We start from the raw sequence: 23,914 nt of genomic DNA, 5'->3' as shown, positions 1-23,914 counted from the left end.
CCTTGGTAACTCTACAACAGTCCCAGCCCTGGAGGTCTTGGAGGAACAGGAGGCCCTTGAGCCCTAAATAAGACCTTGGCCCTTATAGAAACTACAGCACCGCCATGTTTAATGCTTGTTTGAAGATAACTTCCTCTTGTTGGATCTCATCTGCCCCAGACACTGAACTGAGAGCATGGAGTGTGGACATAGATTGATGTTCATGGGGCAGACCTATGTTCAGATCAGGGCCTTGGGGACATGCTGTCTGCCAGCCACATCACCATCAACAGCGAGACTTTATGAAACAGGAAATCAAATTTGAGTCTCCCTTTCATAATTTTAATGCTACTTGCCAAAATTACCTTTCATACTGACGAAATTGTAAGGTGGTGTATCATCTTTGTAGATGCCTGTTTGAGTAGAGGTCATGCAACCATGCGGAAGGAACATTTCTCTTGGTTTGTGAACTTCATGTTTACGTTTCAGAGTCATTAAGAAGGAAAAGCGGTTAAAAATGCTGACCTCCGCCAAGTGCTTGTGGTAAGTGACTAAGAAAAATGATTATAAATTTTTGCAAGATATCATAGAATGGAATAAATATGTTTCACAGAACAGTTTATTATTCGTCATTTTATTCATTTATGTTGCTCTGTCACTAGTTAATAAGTAGCTTGTTTCTATTTAAAGGAAATTAATTAATTTAACTGAGGGTGATTTCTTTAACAATTCTGATAGCCAATACTGCATCTGATTTAAAGCTTTTCTTGCCCAATTGCTGCTCCCAACCTTAAATTTGTATGTGTGTGTGTGTGTGTATGTGTATGTGTGTGGCAGGAGTGGTGTTGGAGGGTGGAAGAAAATAAAAATTCTTGGTTCTATCTCCTACATGTTCCTTTCCGTCTCATTCCAGCCCCGGTTGCCTGGACTGCTTCCAGTCTGATGAGTGAGGTGCCTTCAACGCCTTAACGTTGAACTTGGTTGGCAGTTCAAGCAAGAGTCCAGCTCAGATGGCAGACAATGGGAGGGAGGTCTCTGACCCGGCCCTCACTGCACCTGCTCTGGCTGTCTCTTTATCTCAGGGAAAAAACACAGGCTGGGTGTTTTGCAGTGATCTTATTTATCACAACTAAAAGAGCAGAGCTAACAAAAGGAGGGAGAGGAAGCTGTCTTCCATTTAATCTCATTTATAGTAAGTCTGGATTGTAGCAAAGTCACGCACAGGGTGTTTACAAAGCCACATGTTCCTGGCACATCCTTTCTGCTGTATGCATGTTGACCGAATCTCTGTGCTTGTGAATGTATTTTGTGTTTAAGCCTTTTTTCTCCACCACCACTCAACACCATAATTCTTAACATTTTTTGAATCTATAATCTACTTTAAAATCTGATGAAAGTAAGTTATGAGTCCTAGAAAAAAAATGTGACTAGGCACATCTAAAAATTTACATTTGGCTTTCTGAAAGCCCAGTCATGTCTCAACCCAGAGTCTCTTGTTAGGCTAAAAGGTTACATTTCCAAAGATTTTGAAATATCATGTGTTGTGAGCAGCCTTCCTCAGTTTATATATTATGCAACATGATCTTTTTCTTTCTTGAAATTGAAAGCCTGAAGGGTTATGCCACTTCCTCGTTACAATTTAAGGCACAGTGAAGATTTTTTGACCCAGGTCACATCCTGGCTCTCTAATCTGCGGTTTCTGCAAAAGCAAGGACACGTGCTTAACCTTAGTTTCCCCGAGATTCTCATCTGAGAGCAGGGGCCGTGGATGTCAGGACTATGCTGAGCTCAAGGCCATAGGGATATTCCATTTTCAGTTATTCTGAGATAATAACTGAAAACGAATTTCAGTCCCAAAAGTACCAGCAGCTCATGCTGCCTTCCTTTCAGCTCTGCTACTCAAAATGCTACTCACACTTCAAGGCGCATTCCTCCTCCAGGAGGTTTTGTTCAGAAATCATTGGCAGAATTCATTTCTCTTCTTCCTCTGGCCTCCATCACATTATGTTTGTAACTAAACACTTTAGAGTGCTTATGGAAGTCTCTCATTTTAAGTCACTGGGGTGTAATCCTCATGTCTTCCTCCCTAGAATAGGAGCACCTACAGGAAGATCCTTGGTTCTTTGCACACAGTAGGTGATCAGTATGAGTTTTAGAGGCAGCATGGATACTGCTTAGGCACTTTGGGTCTGGAGACGAACAACTTCAGTTCTAATCCCAGTTCTGCCATTAATTAGCTGTTTGTTTTCAGGGAAAACACTTGAATTTTCCAAGTATCAGTTTTCCTCCCTCTGGAAAATATGTGTCATAAAAATGTCCATCTCATTGTGCTATTGTGAAGATTAAATAACATAATACATAGAAAGCATTTAAGGCTGTGTTTGGATCATAGTAAGTGTTGACCCCCAGGTGGCACAAACAGTTTGACCCCCAGGTGGCACAAAAGGTTGGGTGCTAACCAAAGAGTTGGTGGTTTTAGTCTACCCAGGGGGACCTCAAAAGAAAGGCCTGGTGACCTACCTCTGAAAAATCAGACGTTGAAAATCCTGTGGAGCACAGTCCAACTCTAATACACGTGGTTGCCGTGAGTCAGAGTGAACACCACGGTAACTGGTATAAGTGCTGAGTAAAACTTTGCTAAACAGTTTGTTGGACAGAATTTTATAAGAATTCTTCTTTATCATTTTAGTTTCTTCACATAGGTAGTAAACGATGTTATATAGCCAAGTCATTGTAAATTTTTTTGAACAGAATTGAAATAAATCTCAAATTATTTTCAAGTCCTGGTAACAATTTTTATTTTAATATGTAAAGTTCTAATCTGGTGGATAAAGCTTTCAGCTTCTATCCTAGCCAGCTCTAGGACATGGAAAGTCTCTTTATGATACTATGTGATAACTGTATGCCTTTAGCACTCTACTTAACGTTTAAGACATGAATCTCTGTCTAGGAGACTGTAAGACCAGCGGAGCAGAGAACTGATGAAGATAGCATCTTGAATATGGTTTTTGACCTCTAGGTCCCAACTTCTCCCTAGTCGTTATCAAAAGGATCCCTCTCTTTCTTATCAAGGATCAGGCCAGATGTTTCAAAAGGAGAAGCTCATTACTGGAAAATGATAGCTCACTATATTATAGAAGGAAGCCCTGGTGGCTTAGTGGTTAAGAGCTACGTCTGCTAACCAAAAGGTTGGCAGTTCAAGTCCACCAGGCGCTCCTTGGAAACCCTATGAGTAGATAAGAATTCTTCAGGCCAACCTACTGATGCTGTTGAACTATTTTATAACAACAAAGTATGCCTGTTGTTTTTGATAACATAACTCTGACTTAAAGGCCAATATAGTTCAGAAATGGCTCCAAACACATCTTAATTAAGATTGCACCTGGGAAATATCATCTCTAGAAGTCCTGCAAGGGCTAGCTTTGACTGGTCATTGTATACAAGATAGGTTCCATGGAGACTGAGACATTCTCAGGCCATAGAAGAGTAGGGTCAGGGATCCTGTTTGGCTTAGGACAATTTCAAGCCTGCTTTGGAGCAAACCAAATTCCTAGGGTATCCCTGGAAACCAACTTGATCTCCCTTGGGGGATATCCTGGACCTATTACAAATCTGTGCTGTTTAGATGTTGTCCCCATCACTGAGGCTGAACCTGAAAGAAGGCTAACTCCAAGGGCAAGATTCAGGCTCAAGCACTAGGCCCAAGGCCACTTACTGTACTAACTCTGGCTTTGTGTTGGGCTTCCTTACCTGATATAGGTTTGCAAGGTGGTGGTTAGTTTTGATCAGAAATGGCTGGTTCACTCCAGGGTGGTCAACATCGTGTGCTGCTGCAGCCAGCAGTCCAAGCATGATGTCCAGAGGCGTGAGGAAACTGGCGAGCTGTTCAAAAGTCAGAACAGGAGACCGATTGGCGTATTCCCACAAATAGGTTAACATCTGTTCTGGCTAAATCAAACCAAATGAATCATCGTGGCATTGTTCAGGCCCATCAGCTAGACTTTTACCCTTTGAGACATTCAATACGTTGACAGTCACATGCAATTGTAAGAAAAAAGAAAAGATTGGGGAAAGTATAGTAAATTTAAGAGGTGGAGATCATTCAGGTATCCTCCTTTTCCTACTGCCATTCTGTCTTCTTTTGTTGCTGTAATGGCACTGCTTGTTGGTAACACTACGATATGGTGGCCAGGGAGAAGGCAGAGTCTGAAATCAGTCTTGCTCCCAGAGAAAGCTACAAATAAAGGAAAAAGTTGAGGACAAAGTGATGGACTCATTCATTCTGACTCATAGCGACCCTGTAGGACAGATAGAACTGCATCATGGGGTTTCTAAGGCTGTAGCCTTTACAGAAGCAAACTGCCACATCTTTCTCCTGTGGAACGACTGGTGGGTTCAAACCGCCGACCTTTTGGTTAGCAGCTGTGTGCTTGCTTATTCACTGTGCCACCAGGGCTCCTTAAGCGATGGACATATTAAAAAAAAAAAATTATTCGTGTATTTCAATGATCCAATATATAATTTCTACTTCTTTAAATAGGAAATCAGAGTGGGCCATATTGCAAAATCTGCCTATTTCTTCAATGTGTAATTAATAGTGGGGGCATATGTGAGAATCTGTGAGTTTTTTGGTTGGCTAGGAAAACAGATAGGGAGACAAAAATCTAGTACTAATTTAAAAGCATGACCAAGTGATATACATTCAGACAACTTAGAGATTAAAAAATGCCATTGGGATATTTTACAGGAATGAAACATCTACCCAGCTCTGGCCTGAGAATGCATGTCTGGCATCTGTGTATTCAGTGGTTAATGTTAAGACTGATTGAACTAAATAGTCTTGGACTGGGAATGCCATTTTTCAAAAGCCTTAATAAAACTCATCCTGCATGTTATACCAACAAAGTTTTGTACAGCTAAGAACTACTTAGATTTTGACTGATTATTATGCTTTTAATTTTTTAACGTTGGATTGGTTTATCGGATCAGAGCATGCTTGCTACGAGGTCTTTGATGTTCACGATTTTCGTGGTCCCTGAGTCAGGACATCTAGCTGGCTCTGTATTAAGTGGAACTTGAGTTTTGGTAAGATTTGGCAATCAAAAATGATGAGGTGGAAAATTTTTCCCAATAAAATTTAGGGTTGATGCTGTTTGTGGCAAAGGTCTAAGGCAGCACAGTCAGTTCCTGGGACTGTTGAAGATGTCTAAGATGTAGATTGTCACAGAGAGGGTTGTTTTTGCCCTAATGCAGCCTTGAAACTATGAGAGAACATGAAAGAAAATCTCAGAAGATTCACATCCGCTTACATAAGTATTATAAAATATTTAGAGCTGCTATTTGATTTTTTTTTTATTTGATTTAGGAAATAATATTGGAATCATTATTCCCTGTCCTTGAGCACAGAGAATGTGACCCAGCTGGAGTTGGGCTCACAAGGACTCACAAGGACACATCACTTGGGCCCTGAGATAAAGACAATAGATAAATTAATCTTGGAAAATACCTTTTAGGAAACCTTTCACATAAGCCAGGACACAAAAGCCTTTCCACTCATATCTTTTTCTATTAACATTTAGTGAACAGAAATTTGTTGGACCAGTGAAGACCCTCCTGACTGTGGTTACTGAAATCTGTGCCAATGATCATTAAGAAAGACAATTCAAAATGTAAGATCACGGTTTCTAGCCAATCGGTGAAAAGGTGAAGCTTTCAATGGTTTTGCCCATTTGTAATGTTAATATATACTGATGATTCTGTAATCTTCCTCAGACTCAGGCAGACAGGGCTGTGGCAGCATGCTTGTCCGCGTCTCACTTTTGTCTTTTGGAATATATGCTGAATAAAACTTTCTTTTTGCTTTACTAAACTTTGTGATGTTTTTTCCCCTACAACATACTAGAACTTGAATATAAATAACTTGCACTCATATTGTGAATGGCCCAGGATAACGTTATACTGATATGATGGGTGATTTGGGAGCCCAAAAAATAGTTTTCTTGGCATTTCCAGGTGGCTGAGGAGGCAGCTGGGCATTGCCTTACCTTTGGCTCTTTCAGGTAGCAGTGCATGGCCTGGGTGACATCGGCTGCGTGGACAGCATTATGATATGGGTTTTGGCTGTGGTAATCTTCCTGAACCATGACTAGGAGACAAACAGATAACCCAATCAGCTAAAACCAAAAATTGAACAGCTTACTAGCTCAGGCTTATTGAGGATAATTTTTGCTTAAAATCATCAGTGCCTCCCAAACATGTAGCCTGGAGACCCTCTAAAAAGGAACGTGGCTTGCAAGCTTGGCAGTTCTACGGGGTTGAATTTAGTGGAGAGGAGGGAGAGAGCAGAGGGGAGAAAGAGTAAAGGATTTTGTGAGGCCCTTGGGATTTCTCATCCCCTTCATAAATCACCCTGTTTGGCATTGATTCATGAAGGCTCACATTCAGAGGAAAAATAAATATGTAGAAAAAGGAGAACTTTATTCCACACTATAGGTTTTTTTTTTTATATAGGTTAGTTATTTAAGGTTGCTGCAATCTATGTGCCATGAATAAAGTTTCCTTTCAAAGAACCCCAGTAGCATCAGACTACTGATATTCAAAGATTGGGTTAACAAATCATTGGTTTGATCAGTATTGGATTAACAAATACTGATCAAAATAAATCTGGGGCTTCTTTAGGCAGGAATTCAAAGTACTGCGTTGATCTAGCTGAGGAGTTTTTAGATGGTTTCTACTGTATGCAGGTTAAGTTATCATCTGTCACGCCCCTTCAATCTATTGCAAGGCAAAGAGCATACAAAGGCAATTTTGGTTTGCTATTCACAGAAGCCACTACCCACTAGTAAGTAACGAAGGCAATGCTTAGGATGCAATAGTGTGTTCAGAATGTCCAAATTTGTAATGGGAACCATATTCACTCAGCCTATGCTATGCAGTTGGCTTTGGATTTTGGTGTTAATTTTGTTTGCCAAATTTTTGCACAGGTACACACATGTCCAAAATATCTGTGTTCTCCCTCTTTACCAGTTGCCGTCGAGTTGACCCTGACTCATGACAACCCTGATTCTTGGTGACCCCATGTATATTAGAGTAGAACTGTGTTCCACAGGATTTTCAATGGCTGATATTTTAGAAGTAGGTCACTAGGTCTTTCTTCGTAAGTGCCTCTGGGTGGACTTGAACCTCTAACCTACCAGTTAGCGGCCAAGTGCATTAACCACTCAGGGACTCCTCTCCCTCTTAAGACAAACCGAAGTGAGCCCATTCGTGGCCATCAGTCTGCTCACTCTAAATACTATTAACTTGAGGTTATCTGTGTTTCTGGAAACAAGTCACTTTTTGGTTAGTTTAAAATATTTCTGTTCTGTCACATATCTTTTATTCAGCAGATTTATTTTGTAATTATCCTTAAATCCTGGCTTTATCACTTATCTGTATCAGGCATATTACTGAACTGCAAGTTTCCTCAGCATTCTTCCCTATAAAATGGGGATAATAATAGCTTCAAACTCATAGGGTTGCTGTGAGGATTAAATGTGTTAATATATGTAAGTCCTTAGAGGAGTTCCCAGCATTTGTAAGTACCATATAAGTCTGGTTGTTGTTGCTGTTGTAATCATCATCACTGTCTTTTCTTCATGACGGCATTAAGTAAGCTTCCAAATTCAAAGCACAGCCATGTTAAAGAAGCCAAAAATATGCTAAGTGGTGGAGGGAAGACATTTGGTAATTAAAAATGTGCCCTGGATCATTTCCTGGCAGATGAGTAAGAATGTACACAAAGTCAAATAAGAATTGGTGCTGCCAATTGATAAAGAGTGATGGTGGAGTGGCGTGGAAAGATGGCGGGCTTTCAAGCCCGACAGACCTGGACTATAATTGAGGCTTATTAGCTGTGTGACCTTGGGCATGTTACAAAACTTCTTTGTACATTTTCTTAACTGTGGGCTAAATGGTGATAAAAGGCCCAATTTGAAGGGTTGTTGAAACAGCTAGAAATAAATAAAAAAACCGAACCAGTTGCTGTCGAGTCAATTCCGACTCATGGTGACCCCATGTGTGTCAGTGCTGAACTGTGCTTCACAGAGTTTTCAATGGTTGATTTTTCAGAAGTAGATCACCAGACCTTTCTTCCAAGGTTCCTCTGGGTGGACTCGATCCACCAACCTTTCATATAATAGCCAAGCTCGTTAACCATTTGCACCACTCAGGGACTCCAGCTAGAAATAAAATACTGAAAATACTCTACAAACAGTGAGTGCTACATAAATGGTGGTTATTATTGAAAACAAAAATTTATTGAAGATTTTCAACAACTCATGTTTACATGAGAATTATTTGAGGCATATCCTGCTGGGATATATGCTGCCCCACTGAGTTTCCAAGGAGCGCCTGGCAGATTCAAACTGCTGACCCTTTGGTTAGCAGCCATAGCACTTAACCACTATGCCACCAGGGTTTCCATAATATGAATGATGGAATCCTGCTGGGTTTTGTTAATATGGGACTAGTTATAGTTTTCTTTTATATAGACTTCCTCTACTGCAAGCAATTAAATTTTTCAAGAATTTAAAATAAGAAAGCATGTTTTAAAATTAAGATGAGATAATTTAAGACTAATTTGAGGTCTTCATCCACTATACTGTGGTTCCTGGCCCTTTACGTTAAAGATTATTATGGACTGCCATTATTCCTGGGAGGGAGGTAGGGATATGGAAGAAAGAACTTACCTAAAAACCTGTGTAAGGTCACCATATCTAACTTGAAGTGGTGAATGAGCCCATGGGTGTTGAAGAGGTGACACAGCAGTGTTACCAAGCTGTTCCCTATAGGAAAACAGAGTCACCTGCATTTATTCATTTTCATCACCATTAAATATCAAGATTGGCAAGACAATTCAAATAAGATTCTGTAATGACGCTTTTCTGACATAATTATTTTTCCCCCTTTGGATTTGAAATTATTCAAACATGGATGATATTATTTACTATTATCTGGTCCTAGGTTTTCTCTTTTTTGTATAAGTAAAATTAACTCAGACATTCTCTCTATACTGAAGAATTATAGGAGTTTGCCCACTACTGAGGAGTCAAGGTATACATATGTATACACATAACGTGTGTGTGTGCACATTATACATGTACATATATTAAATGCAACTTAACAGTGACTTGAAACATTCCTTAAGTCATTTTTAATTGTTTCTTACATTTACAGGGGTTTCTAAACCACCATATTGCTTAATATTCATAGTCTATTCTTCCTATGAAAAAATCACCCATGTAGAGATTTGACCATAACATATTTGATATTTTATACAGAGATACAAAACTGAAGCTATAATAACTTGTGAGCATTCAAGAAATGCTATTTATTTAAGAACAACAATTTTGAATTTAAAAAGCATTAGAGAGTTTATGAAGCCTTCAAAATAGGCCAGAAAGATGATTGGATGTCTTCAATGAGAAAGTAGATGTTGCCTAAGCATACTCTTCCAGCTTACCTGATTCTGTGGGTCTCTGCAACTTTTATTGTCTGCGCTACTCCCCAACTCTCTGAATTGTAGATAACAGACAGTATTGCAAAAGGATTCTTGTTCATATATGTGCAAATAAATTTAGTCAGGTGGAAATACAATTGATTCCCACCCCCTCAGTGTTTTGCAGCTACTTATAAACTCATTTCTGCATTTTTTATTGCTTATATATTTGCAGTTCTTTGAATTCGCCTTTGAACCAGTTGTAGTATTTTACTGGATCTCTAAATAACTGAGAAGTAAAAATCTTTGACATGTGTTCATTTTATATTTGTGACAGCCATGATAATACTCTCTTTTAGCAAACAGCATTTAACAAATTCTTTTGGTTAACAGTTAATTTCATTTACTAGTTGATTTGAGCAAAGCGAAAGGCAAGATTATGAAGTCCATCCCTATGTGGTCTAGTTGGCTTTCCTCAATACAAAGCCATGTTTCTTAGTCTTAGGCTGTATCTCTTTCAAACTTACTTTATTCGCCAAATAATGGAATGGTAGAAAACCATCTGTAATGATTTAAAGCACAAATCTGGTCGATGGTGGGACATAAAAAGGTCAGCACTAAATGTGATGTATTTCATTGGCTTCCTAAATTTATCAGCTTTTGTTTAACGGGCAAATAAAAATATCATAAGATTTCATTATTTTCTTAAAGAACGCCTCTAGAGACACAAAAATTTAAAAAGTGAAACCAGTGTGAACGTCTGCTTTTTCCTTCCACTGCAGCCTAAGCTTTTACACTCCCTCTTCCATGTTCATTTTCTTCTGAAGATGTCAAATGTGTCTGAATGATACCAGCAATGGGGCCGACTCAGCTCACTTAATAAGGTACACCAACACCCTGCCCTGCAAGAGTCAGGGCCAATCAGATGTACTTTGTGTTACTGGTTTTCATTGACCAACAATGAATTTCCTACTTTTAGATATGGCCAAAGTATTCTGCAAAGAAAGAATCTAATCTGTGGTTTTCAAATTCCTTTGGGATCATCAAGGTCAGAAGGAAATTGCCTTAAGATTCTAAGGCCAAGTTCAGTCTTCCGTCTTCACTGGAATTAATTTCTTTTGCCCTGGACCTTTTTGAATCGACTTTAGATTTGCGAAAGAGGAGGAAGAAAGAAGAGAGAATAACAGAGTGTTGAAAAATAAATTTTGTTTTTCATGAAATTAATCCCACTTTATGGTGTGTATTTTAGGGAGACAGTTCTTTTGGGCGACTTACCATTTGTCAAGCGATCAAACAAGAAAATGTCAAAATCCCACATTCCCACTTTGGACAGCATATACTGAAAAGGCAAACAGACAACAGCACTCAAATGAATCATACCGGAGACACAAACATTGACTCTGAGACATAGTGAATTAAACAATCAAAAAGTTGAAAATAGTAGCTTACTACTCTCTGTGTACTACTGGGTATAGTGAAACAAATCTTACTTTTCACTAATAACAACAGTGTGTAAGGGAATGCACTCTGGGATTAGACAGCCTGGTCCAATGGCAGCCGTGCCTTTTACTAACTATGAGATGTTGGGCAAGTTCCTTCACCTTTCTGCACTGCAGTTTCCTAAACTGAATAATGCCGCTGGCAGTATTATCTACCTGAGAGAGTTGTTGTGAGGATTAAATAATGTAATACACAGGAAGTACTTAGAACGGTGTTGGTCATAGCGAGCACGAACATGTTAGGTAACTGTTAAATTGAAGTTTAGTAACATCTCTACGTCACAAACTACTATCCACTTAAGGAAAGAGGTTTTCTCAAAATGTAAAAAAAAAAAAATCAGGTCAAAATAATTGTTGAGCACATTAATCTGCTCTATGTGGACTGAATTCATAATTAACCACTATAATAGACAGGAGAAGGAAGGGTGGGCAATAGCAAATATTGAATAACTTGAAGACCTCCTGTTCAATGTAGGTTTATTATTCTACTTTTTTTTTTAATACACCGTTCTTAGAATTAGATGATATTAACTCTCAGTTAGACACAAGGTTCCAGTTGTTGATTCTACTCCATTATAGTTCCTGTGGCTGCGCCTTCCTTCCTTCCCATAGTCATTGACTCGAGGAAAAGACCTCTTCCTGCCCCTGAATGGGTTCCCTGTGCCCTACCATAATATCCAAAGTTCTTGGCATTGCACACAAAGGCCTTCGCTTTGTGTGAAAATGAAGAGATAGCAGGTTATTTTTGAGGTCTAGATTGGGTGAGCATTTCACCCAAGTCATACAATCCTAAAGGCAGGGCAGTGCTCACTCGTGGACCATCTGGTGGGGGCGGGGGGGGGGGAGCTTAGTCTTGCTTTTCTCCAAACAAACATTCACCCAATCTCAGCCCTAGGGGTTTTAGAAGGGGTGATTCCCACCCCCCGCCCTTTTGTAGATCTGATGCTGGGAATTAGTGCTTCTGTCATTACGTGCTGCTCTTTTCTTAACAGTGTATATCACGGTATGTAGGAGTCCCTGGGTGGCACAAATGGTTAAGTGCTTGGCTGCTAAACAAAAGGTTGGCAGTTCAAATCCACCCAGAAGTACCTGGAAGAATGGCCTGGTGATCAACTTCCAAAGAATCAGCCATTGAAAACCCTATGGAGCATAGTTCTACTCTGAAACACGTGGGGTCGTCATAAGTCAGAATCGACTCAGTGGTCACTGGTTGCTTTTGGTTGTTATGATTGTATATATTTCTTAATAGCATTTAGATAGTATTGCTTAGCATATAAACTATGAGATACTAACTTTGACTTCTGTTTAAACTGGGGCAGTTTATTCCTGAAATTCCTTTGTCAGTTTGAGCTAGAGATAACACGAAAACTTCTTCTAAAGTGTTGCATATTAATTTCCACCCTATCCAGATTGGAGTATTGCACAAATAATTGTAAAATTAGTAAAAATTATCTGAATTAATTAAACATTGTTAAAAGGACAATGCACCGTATTATTAGCCCAAAGCGAAACAGTCGACAGTTACTGGGTATATTTCAGGGTAGTTGGTCCAATGAGATAATTCAATGGCTGACAAATTTTTACTTATACTCGCTTTGGTGATCTACCAGTCCAGCATTCTACTTAGTCTTGTGCTAATGTGCTTATAAAAATGAAAATAGGTAGCATGTGCTAGGCATGAGTATCTTAAGCATGTAAATACGCTTTACTTCATTTATCCTCGTATCAACACTAAAAAAAAAAAAAAAAATCAACACTAGGGGGTGGGTATTTCTATTCACTTCATTTTTTATAGTGAGGAGGAAGTCCAGGCTCATTGAGCAACTAGCCCAGCATCACAGAGCTCCTCTGTGGTAGAAGTAGTATTCACACCCAGGTGCTTGAGGCTCATGCTCTTGGCCACTGTTCTGCCATAAGGAGACAAAGGTGTTGCTAGCTCACCCTTGCTTGTCCCAGGTAGTCTTCATCCAGCAGGTGGAGAGGGGCTTGTGGTATAATTCCACGAAGCAGCCTCGATGCATGGAAGTATCTTTGAAAGCTTAACAGTCTTTTCACCTTTTTCTTGGTGCCAATTTCCCCTGAGTGTGTTGTATCTGTGGAAAGTAATCAAATTCAGAAGTTTCTATATTAAAAAAGATTATTTTTCTTTATATAAAAATATAATGTATTAAAAAGGAGAGAAGTTTAAAAGATGTTCTCTATGCTTTCTTGAATAGTCTATTTAACTGTATATTTGACGTTATTGTAGAACAAAAATGGTATTTCTTATACTATGCATTTATTAAAATGTCAAGGCATTTTGAACATAATTTTGGAAGACATGAAATATGTGAATTAAAAACTTCATTTTGTCATTAATGATGCCAGTACCACAGTAAGTGAATTTCTGACACTTTGGCACGCACTTAAAACGAACTGTTAGGTTTCTTCTGAGGCTCAACTACTTAGACCAGGTTCTTAGTCTACATTTGCTCTAGTTTTATCAAATCCTTCATATGAATTAGAAAAGTTGAGAATACACCATCTTAGGCAGGAAGAAAATGTTTCCTAACTTCCCAGGAAAATCAGTGACAAGAAATCAATAATCTTGGCACAGAAATGACCTAGATTCCCTGACAAGAATTACGCTGATGAATGAACCACTTTATTCTGAACTTTGATTCCATAATTTTTACTTTTTATTGGTGTGTATTCTCTAGTACTGGTGGCCATAAAAATCTGATCTGGTCAGTAGAAGTGTTTTAACTATCACGTCACATGCGCCTTTCAAAACTTGACCGTTGACATCATGGCTATTTTCCAGATATACCCCAAGTACATTATTTGAGTGTTTGTCAAGGTATGTTTTATCTCAGACGAAATTCTACGAATCACTCTAGGGTCATATAAGTGCCATTTGCTGCCAATTTTGGATCTGGAGTTAATTTAACGGTCTAGTAGGAAAATAAACAGCTCGTATATAAAGTGATTTTGGTTTATTTCATTCCTCTTCCCATCTTCCCTTTTTCTCTATGGGACTGAAAATCACAGTGGATGCCAGAAGCAAAGAAAACAATGGGCAGGATCCTCCTTAGCAATGTAGCTCTCCCCAGTGGCTGTGAATTACCCAAATCAGTTCATTGCTTAGTTGGTGTTATACATGCAAAGGTATAATTTAGGGCAAGCAAAACCCACTGTTCTCTGGAAATGCTGCCTGATTAAAAATTATTTTATTTTAAAATAGATCTAGATTTCATGTGTGGGAAGAGGCAAACAAGAACATACTGAGATAAGTGGAGTACAACCGAAATTGGGTGTTTAGCACACACCAGTATTAAATAAAATACGTGGTCTCCATTCTATTGGTGGGTTCTCATTTCTGTCAGTTTATGGAATCAAAGTTCAGAATAAAGTGGTTCATTCATCAGCATAAATAAATAGACACATAAATAAATACATAAATTAATAAATACATGAATGAATGAATGAATGAGCAAATGAACAAATAAATAAATAGTGGTCACTAGGGGGCAGGCATTGTTGCATATGTTTGGGATACTTCAGCGAGCAAAACAAAAATCCTTGCCCTCATGGAGCTTACATTCTACCAGGAGAGAGACAGATAATAAACCATAAACATAAAAAGTAAATAAGTTATATGATGTGTTAGAATAAGCGCTTTGGGGAAAAAAAAGGAAAGCAGGGAACGGGGATCAGGAGTTTTGTGTTGGGGTGGTCAGAGCTGGCCTCATTAGAGGGTTCAATTTGATCAAAATTTTGAAGGAGATGAGGGAGCTGGCCAAGAAGATATCTGGGAAAACACCTTCCATACAGAGGAAATAGCCATAGAATGAACACCCTAAAGTGGGAGCGTGCCTGGTGTGCTGACGTGTGGGGGAAACAGTAGGAGGTCAGTGTGGCTAGAGAGCAGAGAAAAGGGGAGAAGACTAGAAGATGAGGGCTTAGAGGGAAGTGGGGCATGAAAATTATGTAGGGTCCTGCAGGCCATTGCAAGGACTTGGGCTGGATTCTGAGTGAAATGCGGGGCTCCTACAAGGTTTGAGCAGAGAAGTGACCTGATAACACTTTCATTTTAAAAGAGGCATCCTGGCTGCTGTGCTGAGAACAGATTGTAGGTGTAATGTTTGATGCAGTGAGATCCCTTGAGACTACCGAAATGCTCCAGGCAAGATACGGTGGTAACTCAGAGCACAGAGGTAAGCGGTGGTGGGAATGAAAGTGGTGGGATTCTGAATATAATTTGGATGCTACCAAGTGTTTGGCCTGAATAACTGAGAGAATGGAGCTGCCAGCACCTGAGATGGAGAAGGTTGTAGCTGGAACAGGTCTGGAGTGGATTTTAATTTTGTGCATATATTTGGCTGTCTATTAGGAATTTGGTTGAAGATGCTGAGTAGAAATAAAGATATAAAACCCAGAGCTTGGGGAATAAGAAGAGGGAGCCCTGGTGGCAAAGTGATTAAGCGCTTGGCTGTTAACCAATAGGTTGGAGGTTAGAAAACACTAGCCACTCCTTGGGAGAAAGATGTGGCAGTCTGCCTCTGTGAAGATTTACAGCTTTGGAAACCCTATGGGGCAGGTCTGCTCTGTCCCGAGGGTCACTATGGGTCAGAATTGACTTGATGGGAATGGGTTTGGTTTTGGTTTGGGGAAAGAAGAGTGGGCTAGTGTAAGGAGTCCTGGTAGTACAATGATTAAGTGTGCAACTCTAATGGAAAAGTTGGTGGTCCTGACTGTTTCTACCGGGGAGAAAGATGTGACGACTTGCTTCTGTAAAGATTGTTGTTGTTGCTGTGTGCTGTTTGAGTTGATTCCGACTCATAATGACCCTATATGACAGAGTAGAACTGTCCCATAGGGTTTCCTAGGCTGTAATAGTTATGGAAGCTGATTGCTAGGTCTTTTCTCCGGAAGAGCAGCTGGTAGATTTGAACTGTCAACCTTTTGGTTAGCAGTCGAGCACTTGACCATTGTGCAACCAGGGCTATATTATACATACATATCTATCTGTCTATTCATCCATCCATCCGTCCATCCATCCATCCATCCATCTGTACATATAAACATATATATAAAACCAAACCTGTTGCTGTCGAGTTGATTCCAACTCATAGCAACCCTATAGGACAGAACTGCCCCGTAGGGTTTCCAAGGAGTAGCTGGTGGATTTGAACTGCCGACCTTTTGGTTAGTAGCCATAGCTGTTAACCACTGCACCACCAGGGCCTTATATGTGTGTGTATATATATATATATATCCTATGTATCTGTCAGTTTGTTGTACTGTGGGGGCTTGTGTGTTGCTGTGATTCTGGAAGCTATGCCACAGGAATTCAGATACCAGCAAGGTCACCTGTGGTGGACAGGTTTCAGCTGAGCTTCCAGACTGAAGAAGGAAGAAGGACCTGGCAGTCTCCTTCTGAAAAGAATTAGCCAATGAAAACTTCATGAATATAGCAGCGGAATATTGTCTGATACAGTGCCGGAAGATGAGCCCCCAAGCTTGGAAGGCACTCAAAAGACAACTGGGGAAGAGCTGCCTCCTCAAAGTAGAGTCGACCTTAATGACATGGATAGAGTCAAGCTTTTGGAACTTTAATTTGCTGATGTGGCGAGACTCAAAATGAGAAGAAACAGCTGCAAACATTCATTAATAATCAGAATGTGGAATATACAAAGTTTGAACCTAGGAAAATTAGAAATCATCAAAAATGAAATGGAATGCATAAACATCAATATCTTAGGCATTAGTGAGCTGAAATGGACTGGTATTGGCTATTTTGAATCAGACAATCATGTGGTCTACTATGCCAGGAATGACAAATTGAAGAGGAATGGCATTGCATTCGTTGTCAAAAACAACATTTCAAGATATATCCTGAAGCACAACACTGTCAGTGATAGGATAATATCCATATATCTACAAGGAAGGCCCATTAATACAACTATTATTCAAATTTATGCACTAACCACTAAAGCCACACATGAAGAAATTGAAGATTTTTACTAGCTTCTGCGGTCTGAAATTGATCGAACATGCAATCAGGCTGCATTGATAATTACTGGTCATTGGAATGTGAAAGTTGGAAAGAAAGAAGAAGGATTAGTTGCTGGGAAATATGGCCTTGGTGATAGAAACGATGATCACATGATAGAATTTTGCAAGACCAATGACTTCTTCATTGCAAATACCTTTTTTAACCAACATAAATGGTGACTATACACATGGACCTTGCCAGATGAAATACACAGGAATCAAATCAACTACATCTGTGGAAAGGGACGATGGAAAAGCTCAATATCATCAGTTAGAACAAGGCCAGAGGCTGACTGTGGAACAGACCATCAATTGCTCATATACAAGTTCAAGGTGAAACTGAAGAAAATTATAACAAGTCCACAAGAGCCAAAGTACGGCCTTGATTATATTCCACCTGAATTTTTTTTTAATTAATTTTTATTGTTCTTTAAGTGAAAGTTTACAAATCAGGTCAGTCTCTCATACAAAAATTTACATACACCTTGCTATACACTGCTAATTGCTCTTTCTCTAATGAGATAGCACAGTTCTTCCCTCACTCTCTCTTCTTGTGTCTATGCGGGTAGCTTCTGGTCCCCTGTGCTCTCTAATCTCCCCTCCAGACAGGACATGCCAACATAGTCTCATGTGTCTACTTGATCCAAGAAGCTCTTTCTTCATCAGTATCATTTTCCATCCCATATTCCAGTCCAATCCCTGTCTGAAGAGTTGATTTTGGAAATGGTTCCTGTCTTGGGCTAACAGAAGGTCTGGGGACTGTGGCCTCCGGGGTTCTTCTAGTCCCAGTCTGATCATTAAGTCTGGACTTTTTATGAGAATTTGGGGTCTGCATCCCACTGCTCTCTCAGGGGTTCTCTGTTGTGTTCCATGTCAGGGCAGTTGTCAGTTTTGGCTGGGCACCGTCTAGCTCTTCTGGTCTCAGCTGATGTAGTCTCTGGTTTATGTGGTCCTTTCTGTCTCTTAGGCTCATAATTACCTTGTGTCTTTGGTGTTCCTCATTCTTCCTTGCTCCAGGTAGGTTGAGACCAACTGATGCATTTTAGATGGCCGCTTGCTAGTGTTTAAGACCCCAGACGCCACTCTCTAAAGTGGGAAGCAGAATGTTTTCTTAATAGATTTTATTATGCCAATTGACTTAGATGTCCCCTGAAACCACAGTCTTCAAACCCCTGCCCATGCTACACTGGCCTTTGAAGCGTTCAGTTTATTCAGGAAACATCTTTGCTTTTGGTTTAGTCCAGCTGTGTTGATCTCTCCCGTATTGTGCATTGTCTTTCCCTTCGACTAAAATGAAACTTATCTACTATCTAATTAGTGAATACCCCTCTCCCTCACTTCCTCCCTCCCCCATCTCGTACCCATCAAAGAATATTTTCTTCTCTGTTTAAACTATTTCTCCAGTTCTTATAATAGTGATCCTACACAATATTTGTCCTTTTGCAACTGACTAATTTCACTCAGCATAATGTCTTCCAGATTTCTCCATGTTATGAAATGGATTCATCGTTGTTCTTTATTGATGCGTAGTATTCCATTGTGTGAATATACCATAATTTATTTATCCATTCATCCATTGATGGGCACGTTGGTTGCTCCCAACTTCTTGCTATTGTAAACAGTGCTGCAGTGAACATGGGTGTGCATACATCCTAGGATATATTCCAAGGAGTGGGATTGCTGGATCGTATGGTAGTTCTATTTCTAGCTTTTTAAGGAAGCGCCAAATCGATTTCCAAAGTGGTTGTACCATTTTACATTCCCACCAGCAGTGTATAGGTGTACCAGTCTCTCCACAATCTCTGCAACATTTATTATTATGTGTTTTTTGGGCTAATGCCAGCCTTGTTGGAGTGAGATGGTACCTCACTGTAGTTTTGATTTGCATTTCTCTAATGGCTAATTATCGTGAGCATTTCCTTATGTATCTGTTAGCAGCCTGAATGTCTTCTTTAGTGAAGTGCCTTTACCCATTTTTAAATTGGGTTATTTGCCTTTTTGTAGTTGAGTTTTAGTAGGATCATGTAGATTTTAGAGATCAGGTGCTGATCGGAAATGTCACTGCTAAAAGCTTTTTCTTACTCTGTAGGTAATCTTTTTACTCTTTTGGTGAGGTCTTTGGATGAGCATAGGTGTTTGATTTTTAGGAGCTCCCAGTTATCTGGTTTCTCTTCTGCATTTTCAGTAATGTTTTGTTTACTGTTTATGCCATGTATTAGGGCTTCTAATGTTGTCCCTATTTTTAGTTCCATGATCTTCATTGTTTCAGATTTTATGTTTAGGTATTTGATCCATTTTGAGTTAGTTTTTGTGCATAGTATGAGGTATGGGTCTTGTTTCATTTTTTTGCAGATGGATATCCAGTTATGCCAGCACCATTTGTTAAACAGACTGTATTTTCCCCATTTAACTGACTTTGGGCCTTTGTCAAATATCAGCTGCTCATATGATCCCCCCTGAATTTAGAGATCATCTCGAGAATAGATTTGACACTTGAACACTAATGACCAAAGACCAGATGAGTTGTGGAATGACATCAAAGACATCATGAAGAAAGCAAGACATCATTAAAAAGACCAGAAAGAAAGAAAAGACCAAAATGGATGTCAGAAGAGACTCTGAAACTTGCTCTTGAACCTCGAGCAGCTAAAGCAAAGGAAAGAGTTAATGAAGTGAAAAACTGAACAGAAGATTTCAAAGGGGCGCTCGAGAAGACCAAATAAAGTATTATAATGTCATGTGCAAAGAGCTGGAGATAGAAAACCAAAAGGGAAGAATATGCTCAGCATTTCTCAAGCTGAAAGAACTGAAGAAAAAATCTGAGTCTTGAGTTGCAATAATGAAGGATCCTATTGGGAAAATATTAAATGATGCAGGAAGCATCAAAAGAAGATGGAAGGAATACAGAGTCATTATAACAAAAAGAATTGGCCGAGGTTCAACCATTTCAAGAGGTAGTATATGATCAGGAACCAATGGTACCGAAGGAAGAAGTCCAAGCTGCACTGAGGGCATTGGGGAAAAACAAGGCTCCAGGAACTGATGGAATACCAGCTGAGATGTTTCAACAAACAGATGCAGTGCTGGAAGTACTCACTCGTCAATGCCAAGATATTTGGAAGACAGCTACCTGGCCAACTTACTGGACCCAGAAACCAACCCAGTGCCATTGAGTCGATTCTGACTCATAGCGACTTACTGGAAGAGATCCATATTTACGCCTATTGCCAAGGAAGGCGATTAAACCAAATAGAAAATTATCGAACAATATCATTAATATTACACCCAAGTAAAATTTTGCTGAAGATCATTCAAAAGTGGCTTCAGGAGTATATTGACAGGGGACTGCCAGAAATTCAGGCTGGATTCAGAAGAGGACATGGAACTAGGGATATCATTGCTGATGTCAGATGGATCCTGGCTGAAAGCAGAGAATACCAGAAGGTTGTTTACCTGTGTTTTACTGACTATGCAAAGGCATTCGACTGTGTGGATCATAACAAATTATGGATAACATTGTGAAGAATGAGAATTCCAGAACACTTAATTGTGCTCATGAGGAACTTGTACTAAGATCAAGAGGAACTTGTTCAGACAGAAAAAGGGGACACTGTGTGGTTTAAAGTCAGGAAAAGTGTGCATCAGGGTTGTATCCTTTCACCATGCCTATTCAATCTGTATGTTGAGCAAATATCTGAGAAGCTGGACTATATGAAGAAGAATGGGGCATCAAGATTGAAGGAAGACTTATTAACAACCTGTGATATGCAGATGACACGACCTTGCTTTCTGAAAGTGAAGAGGACTTGAAGCACTTACTGATAAAGATCAAAGACTACAGCCTTCGGTGTGGCTTACACCTCAACATAAAGATGACAAAAATCCTCACAACTGGAAGAAGAAGCAACATCATGATAAACAGAAAAGATTGCAGTTGTCAAGGATTTCATTTAACTTGGCTCCACAATCAACACCCACGGAAGCAGTAGTAAAGAAATCAAAACACACATTGCATTAGGTAAATCTGCTGCAAAAGACCTTTTTAAAGTGTTGAAAAGCAAAGATTTCACCTAGAAGACTAAGGTGCCTGACTCAAGCCATGGTATTTTCAATCATATCATATGCATGTGAAAACTGGATGATGAATAAATAAGACTGAAGAAGAATTGACGCCTTTGAATTGTGGTGTTGGAGAAGAATATCGAGTATACCATGGACTGCCAAGAGAACAAACAAATTTATTTTGGAAGAAGTACAACCAGAATGCTCCTTAGAAGCAAGGATGGTGAGACCACATCTTAAGTACTTTGGACGTGTTGTCAGAAGGGATCATTCTTTAGAGAAGGACATCGTGCTTGGTAAGGTACAGTGTCAGCAGAAAAGAGGAGAAGCCTCAACGAGATGGACTGAAACAGGGGCTGCAACAATGGGCTTAAGCATACCAATGATTATGAGGGTGGCTCTGGACTGGGCAGTGTTTTGTTCTGTGGTGAGTAGGGCTGCTATGAGTTGGAACCAACTGGACAGCACCTGACAACAACAACAACAAATATACATATATATACCACCGCTTCCCTGTCAGTTTGTCGTACCGTGATGGCTTGCTTGTTGCTGTGATGCTAGAAGCTATGCCACCCACATTTCAAATACTAGCAGGGTCACTCATGGTGGACAGGTTTCAGTGGAGCTTCCAGACTAAGACAGACTAGGAAGAAGGACCTGGATATCTAGTTCTAAAAAAATTGACCAGTGAAAACCTTATGAATAGCAGCCAAACATTGTCTGGTATAATGTCAGAAGGCAAGCCTTTCGGGTTGGAAGGCACTCAAAATCCAACTGGGAAAGAGCTGTCTCCTCAAAGTAGAAAAAGAAAAAAAAAAATATGTTGCCATCCAGTCTATTCCGACTTATAGCGACATCAAAGTAGAGTCGACCATAATGATATGGATGGAGTAAAGCTTTTCGGGACCTTCATTTGCTGATAAGGCACAACTCAAAACAAGGAGAAACAGCTGCAAACATCCATTAATAATCAAAACGTGGAATGTATGAAGTATGAACCTAGGAAAATTGGAAGTTGTCACAAATGCAGTGGAATGCTTGAAGACAGAAAACCTAGGCATTAGTGAACTGAAATGGATTGGTATTGGCCATTTTGAATCAGACAATCATACGGTCTACTATGGAGAGAATGGCAAATTGAAGAGGAATGGCATCACATTCAATGTCAAAAAGAACATTTCAAGATCTATTCTGAAGGACAATGCTGTCTGTGACAAGAAAATGTCCATACGTCTACAAGGAAGACCAGTTAATATGGCTATTATTAAAATTTATGCACCAATCACTAATGCCAAAGATGAAGAAATTGAAGAGTTTTACCAACTACTGCAGTCTGAAACTGATCAAACATGCATTCAAAAAGCATTAATAATCACTGGTGACTAGAATGCAAAAGTTGGAAACAAAGAAGAAATCATCACTTATTGGAAAATATGGCCTGGTAATAGAAATAATGAGGGGGATCACATGAGGGAGTTTTGTAAGACAAATAACCTATTCACTGGAAATACCTTTCTGCAACATCATAAAGAGTGACTAGATCCTGCCAAATGGAATACACAAGAATCAAATCAACTACATCTGTGGAAAGAGATGATGGAGAAGCTCGATATCATTAGTAAGAACAAAACCAGAGGCTGACTGTGGCACAGACCATCAATTGCTCATATGCAAGTTCAAGGTGAAGTTGAAGAAAATTAAAATAAATGCACGAGAGTCAAAGTACAACTTTGAGTATATCCTACCTGAATTTAGAGATCATCTCAAGAATAGATTTGATGTCCTGAACACTAATGTCTGAAGCCCAGATGAGTTGTGGAATGACACCAAGGATATCATAGATGAAGAAAGCAAAACGTAATTAAAAAGACAGGAAAGACAGAAAAGATCAAAATGGATGTCAGAAGAGACTTTTAAACTTGCTTCTGAATGTAAGGTAGCTAAAGAAAGAATGGAGGAAATGATGAAGTAAAAGAGCTGAACAGAAGATTTCAAAGCATGGCTTGTGAAGACAAAGTAAAGTATTATAACGAAATGTGTAGACACAAAGAGGGAAGAACACAGTCAGTACTTCTCAAGCTGAAAGAATTTAAGAAAAAATTCAAGCCTCGAGTTGCAATATTAAAGGATTCTATGGGGCAAAATATTGAACGACACAAGAAGCATCAAAAGAAGAGGAATAAATACACAACAATTTCAGGAGGTAGCATATGATCAAGAACTAATGGTACTGAAGGAAGAAGTCCAAGCTGCACTAAAGGAATTGGTGAAAAATAAGGCTCCAGGAATTGATGGAATACCAACTGAGATGTTTCAACAAACAGATGCAACACTGGAAGTGCTCACTCATCTATGCTAAGAAATTTGGAAGACAGCTACCTGGCCAATCAACTGGAAGAGATCCATATATGTGCCCATTCCAAAGAAAGGTGATTCAACTGAACGTAGAAACTATTGAACAATATAATTAATATCACACAAAAGCAAAATTTTGCTGAAGATAATTCAAAAACAGTTGCAGTAGTATATCGACAGTGAACTTCCTGAAATTCAACCTGATTCAGAAGAGGTCATGGAATGACAGATATTATTGCTGATGTCAGATGGATCATGCCTGAAAATAGAGAATACCAGAAAGTGTTTGATTGACCATGCAAAGGCATTCGATTGTGTTGATCATAACAAACTATGGATAACATTACAAAGAATGGGAATTCCAGAACACTTAATTGTGCTCATGAGGAACCTGTACATAGATAAAGAGGCAGTTGTTCGAACAGAACAAGGGCATACTGCATGGTTTAAAGTCAAGAAAGGTGTTTGTGAGGGTTGTATCCTTTCACCATACTTATTCAATCTG

At 39.4% G+C, this 23,914-nt stretch overlaps 1 protein-coding gene across 3 annotated transcripts in view; it reads right to left on the bottom strand.

The window, feature by feature from the left end:
- The window catches only part of PDE7B (phosphodiesterase 7B), a 377,838-nt gene that overhangs the window by 27,656 nt on the left and 326,268 nt on the right, over window positions 1-23,914 (bottom strand). For all 3 annotated transcript variants that reach the window (XM_049901729.1, XM_049901739.1, XM_049901719.1), the window contains 5 exons: window positions 12,898-13,049; window positions 10,733-10,796; window positions 8,709-8,804; window positions 6,024-6,124; window positions 3,730-3,861 (listed from right to left, as the gene is read on the bottom strand). In XM_049901729.1, coding sequence (XP_049757686.1) covers window positions 3,730-3,861; window positions 6,024-6,124; window positions 8,709-8,804; window positions 10,733-10,796; window positions 12,898-13,049 — 545 coding nt within the window. The remainder of the gene's footprint in view (window positions 1-3,729; window positions 3,862-6,023; window positions 6,125-8,708; window positions 8,805-10,732; window positions 10,797-12,897; window positions 13,050-23,914) is intronic.

This window comes from Elephas maximus, chromosome 1 (assembly GCF_024166365.1).
Source record: "Elephas maximus indicus isolate mEleMax1 chromosome 1, mEleMax1 primary haplotype, whole genome shotgun sequence".
In the NCBI taxonomy this organism is placed as follows: Eukaryota; Metazoa; Chordata; class Mammalia; order Proboscidea; family Elephantidae; genus Elephas; species Elephas maximus.
This window is presented reverse-complemented; position numbering and strand designations above follow the sequence as displayed.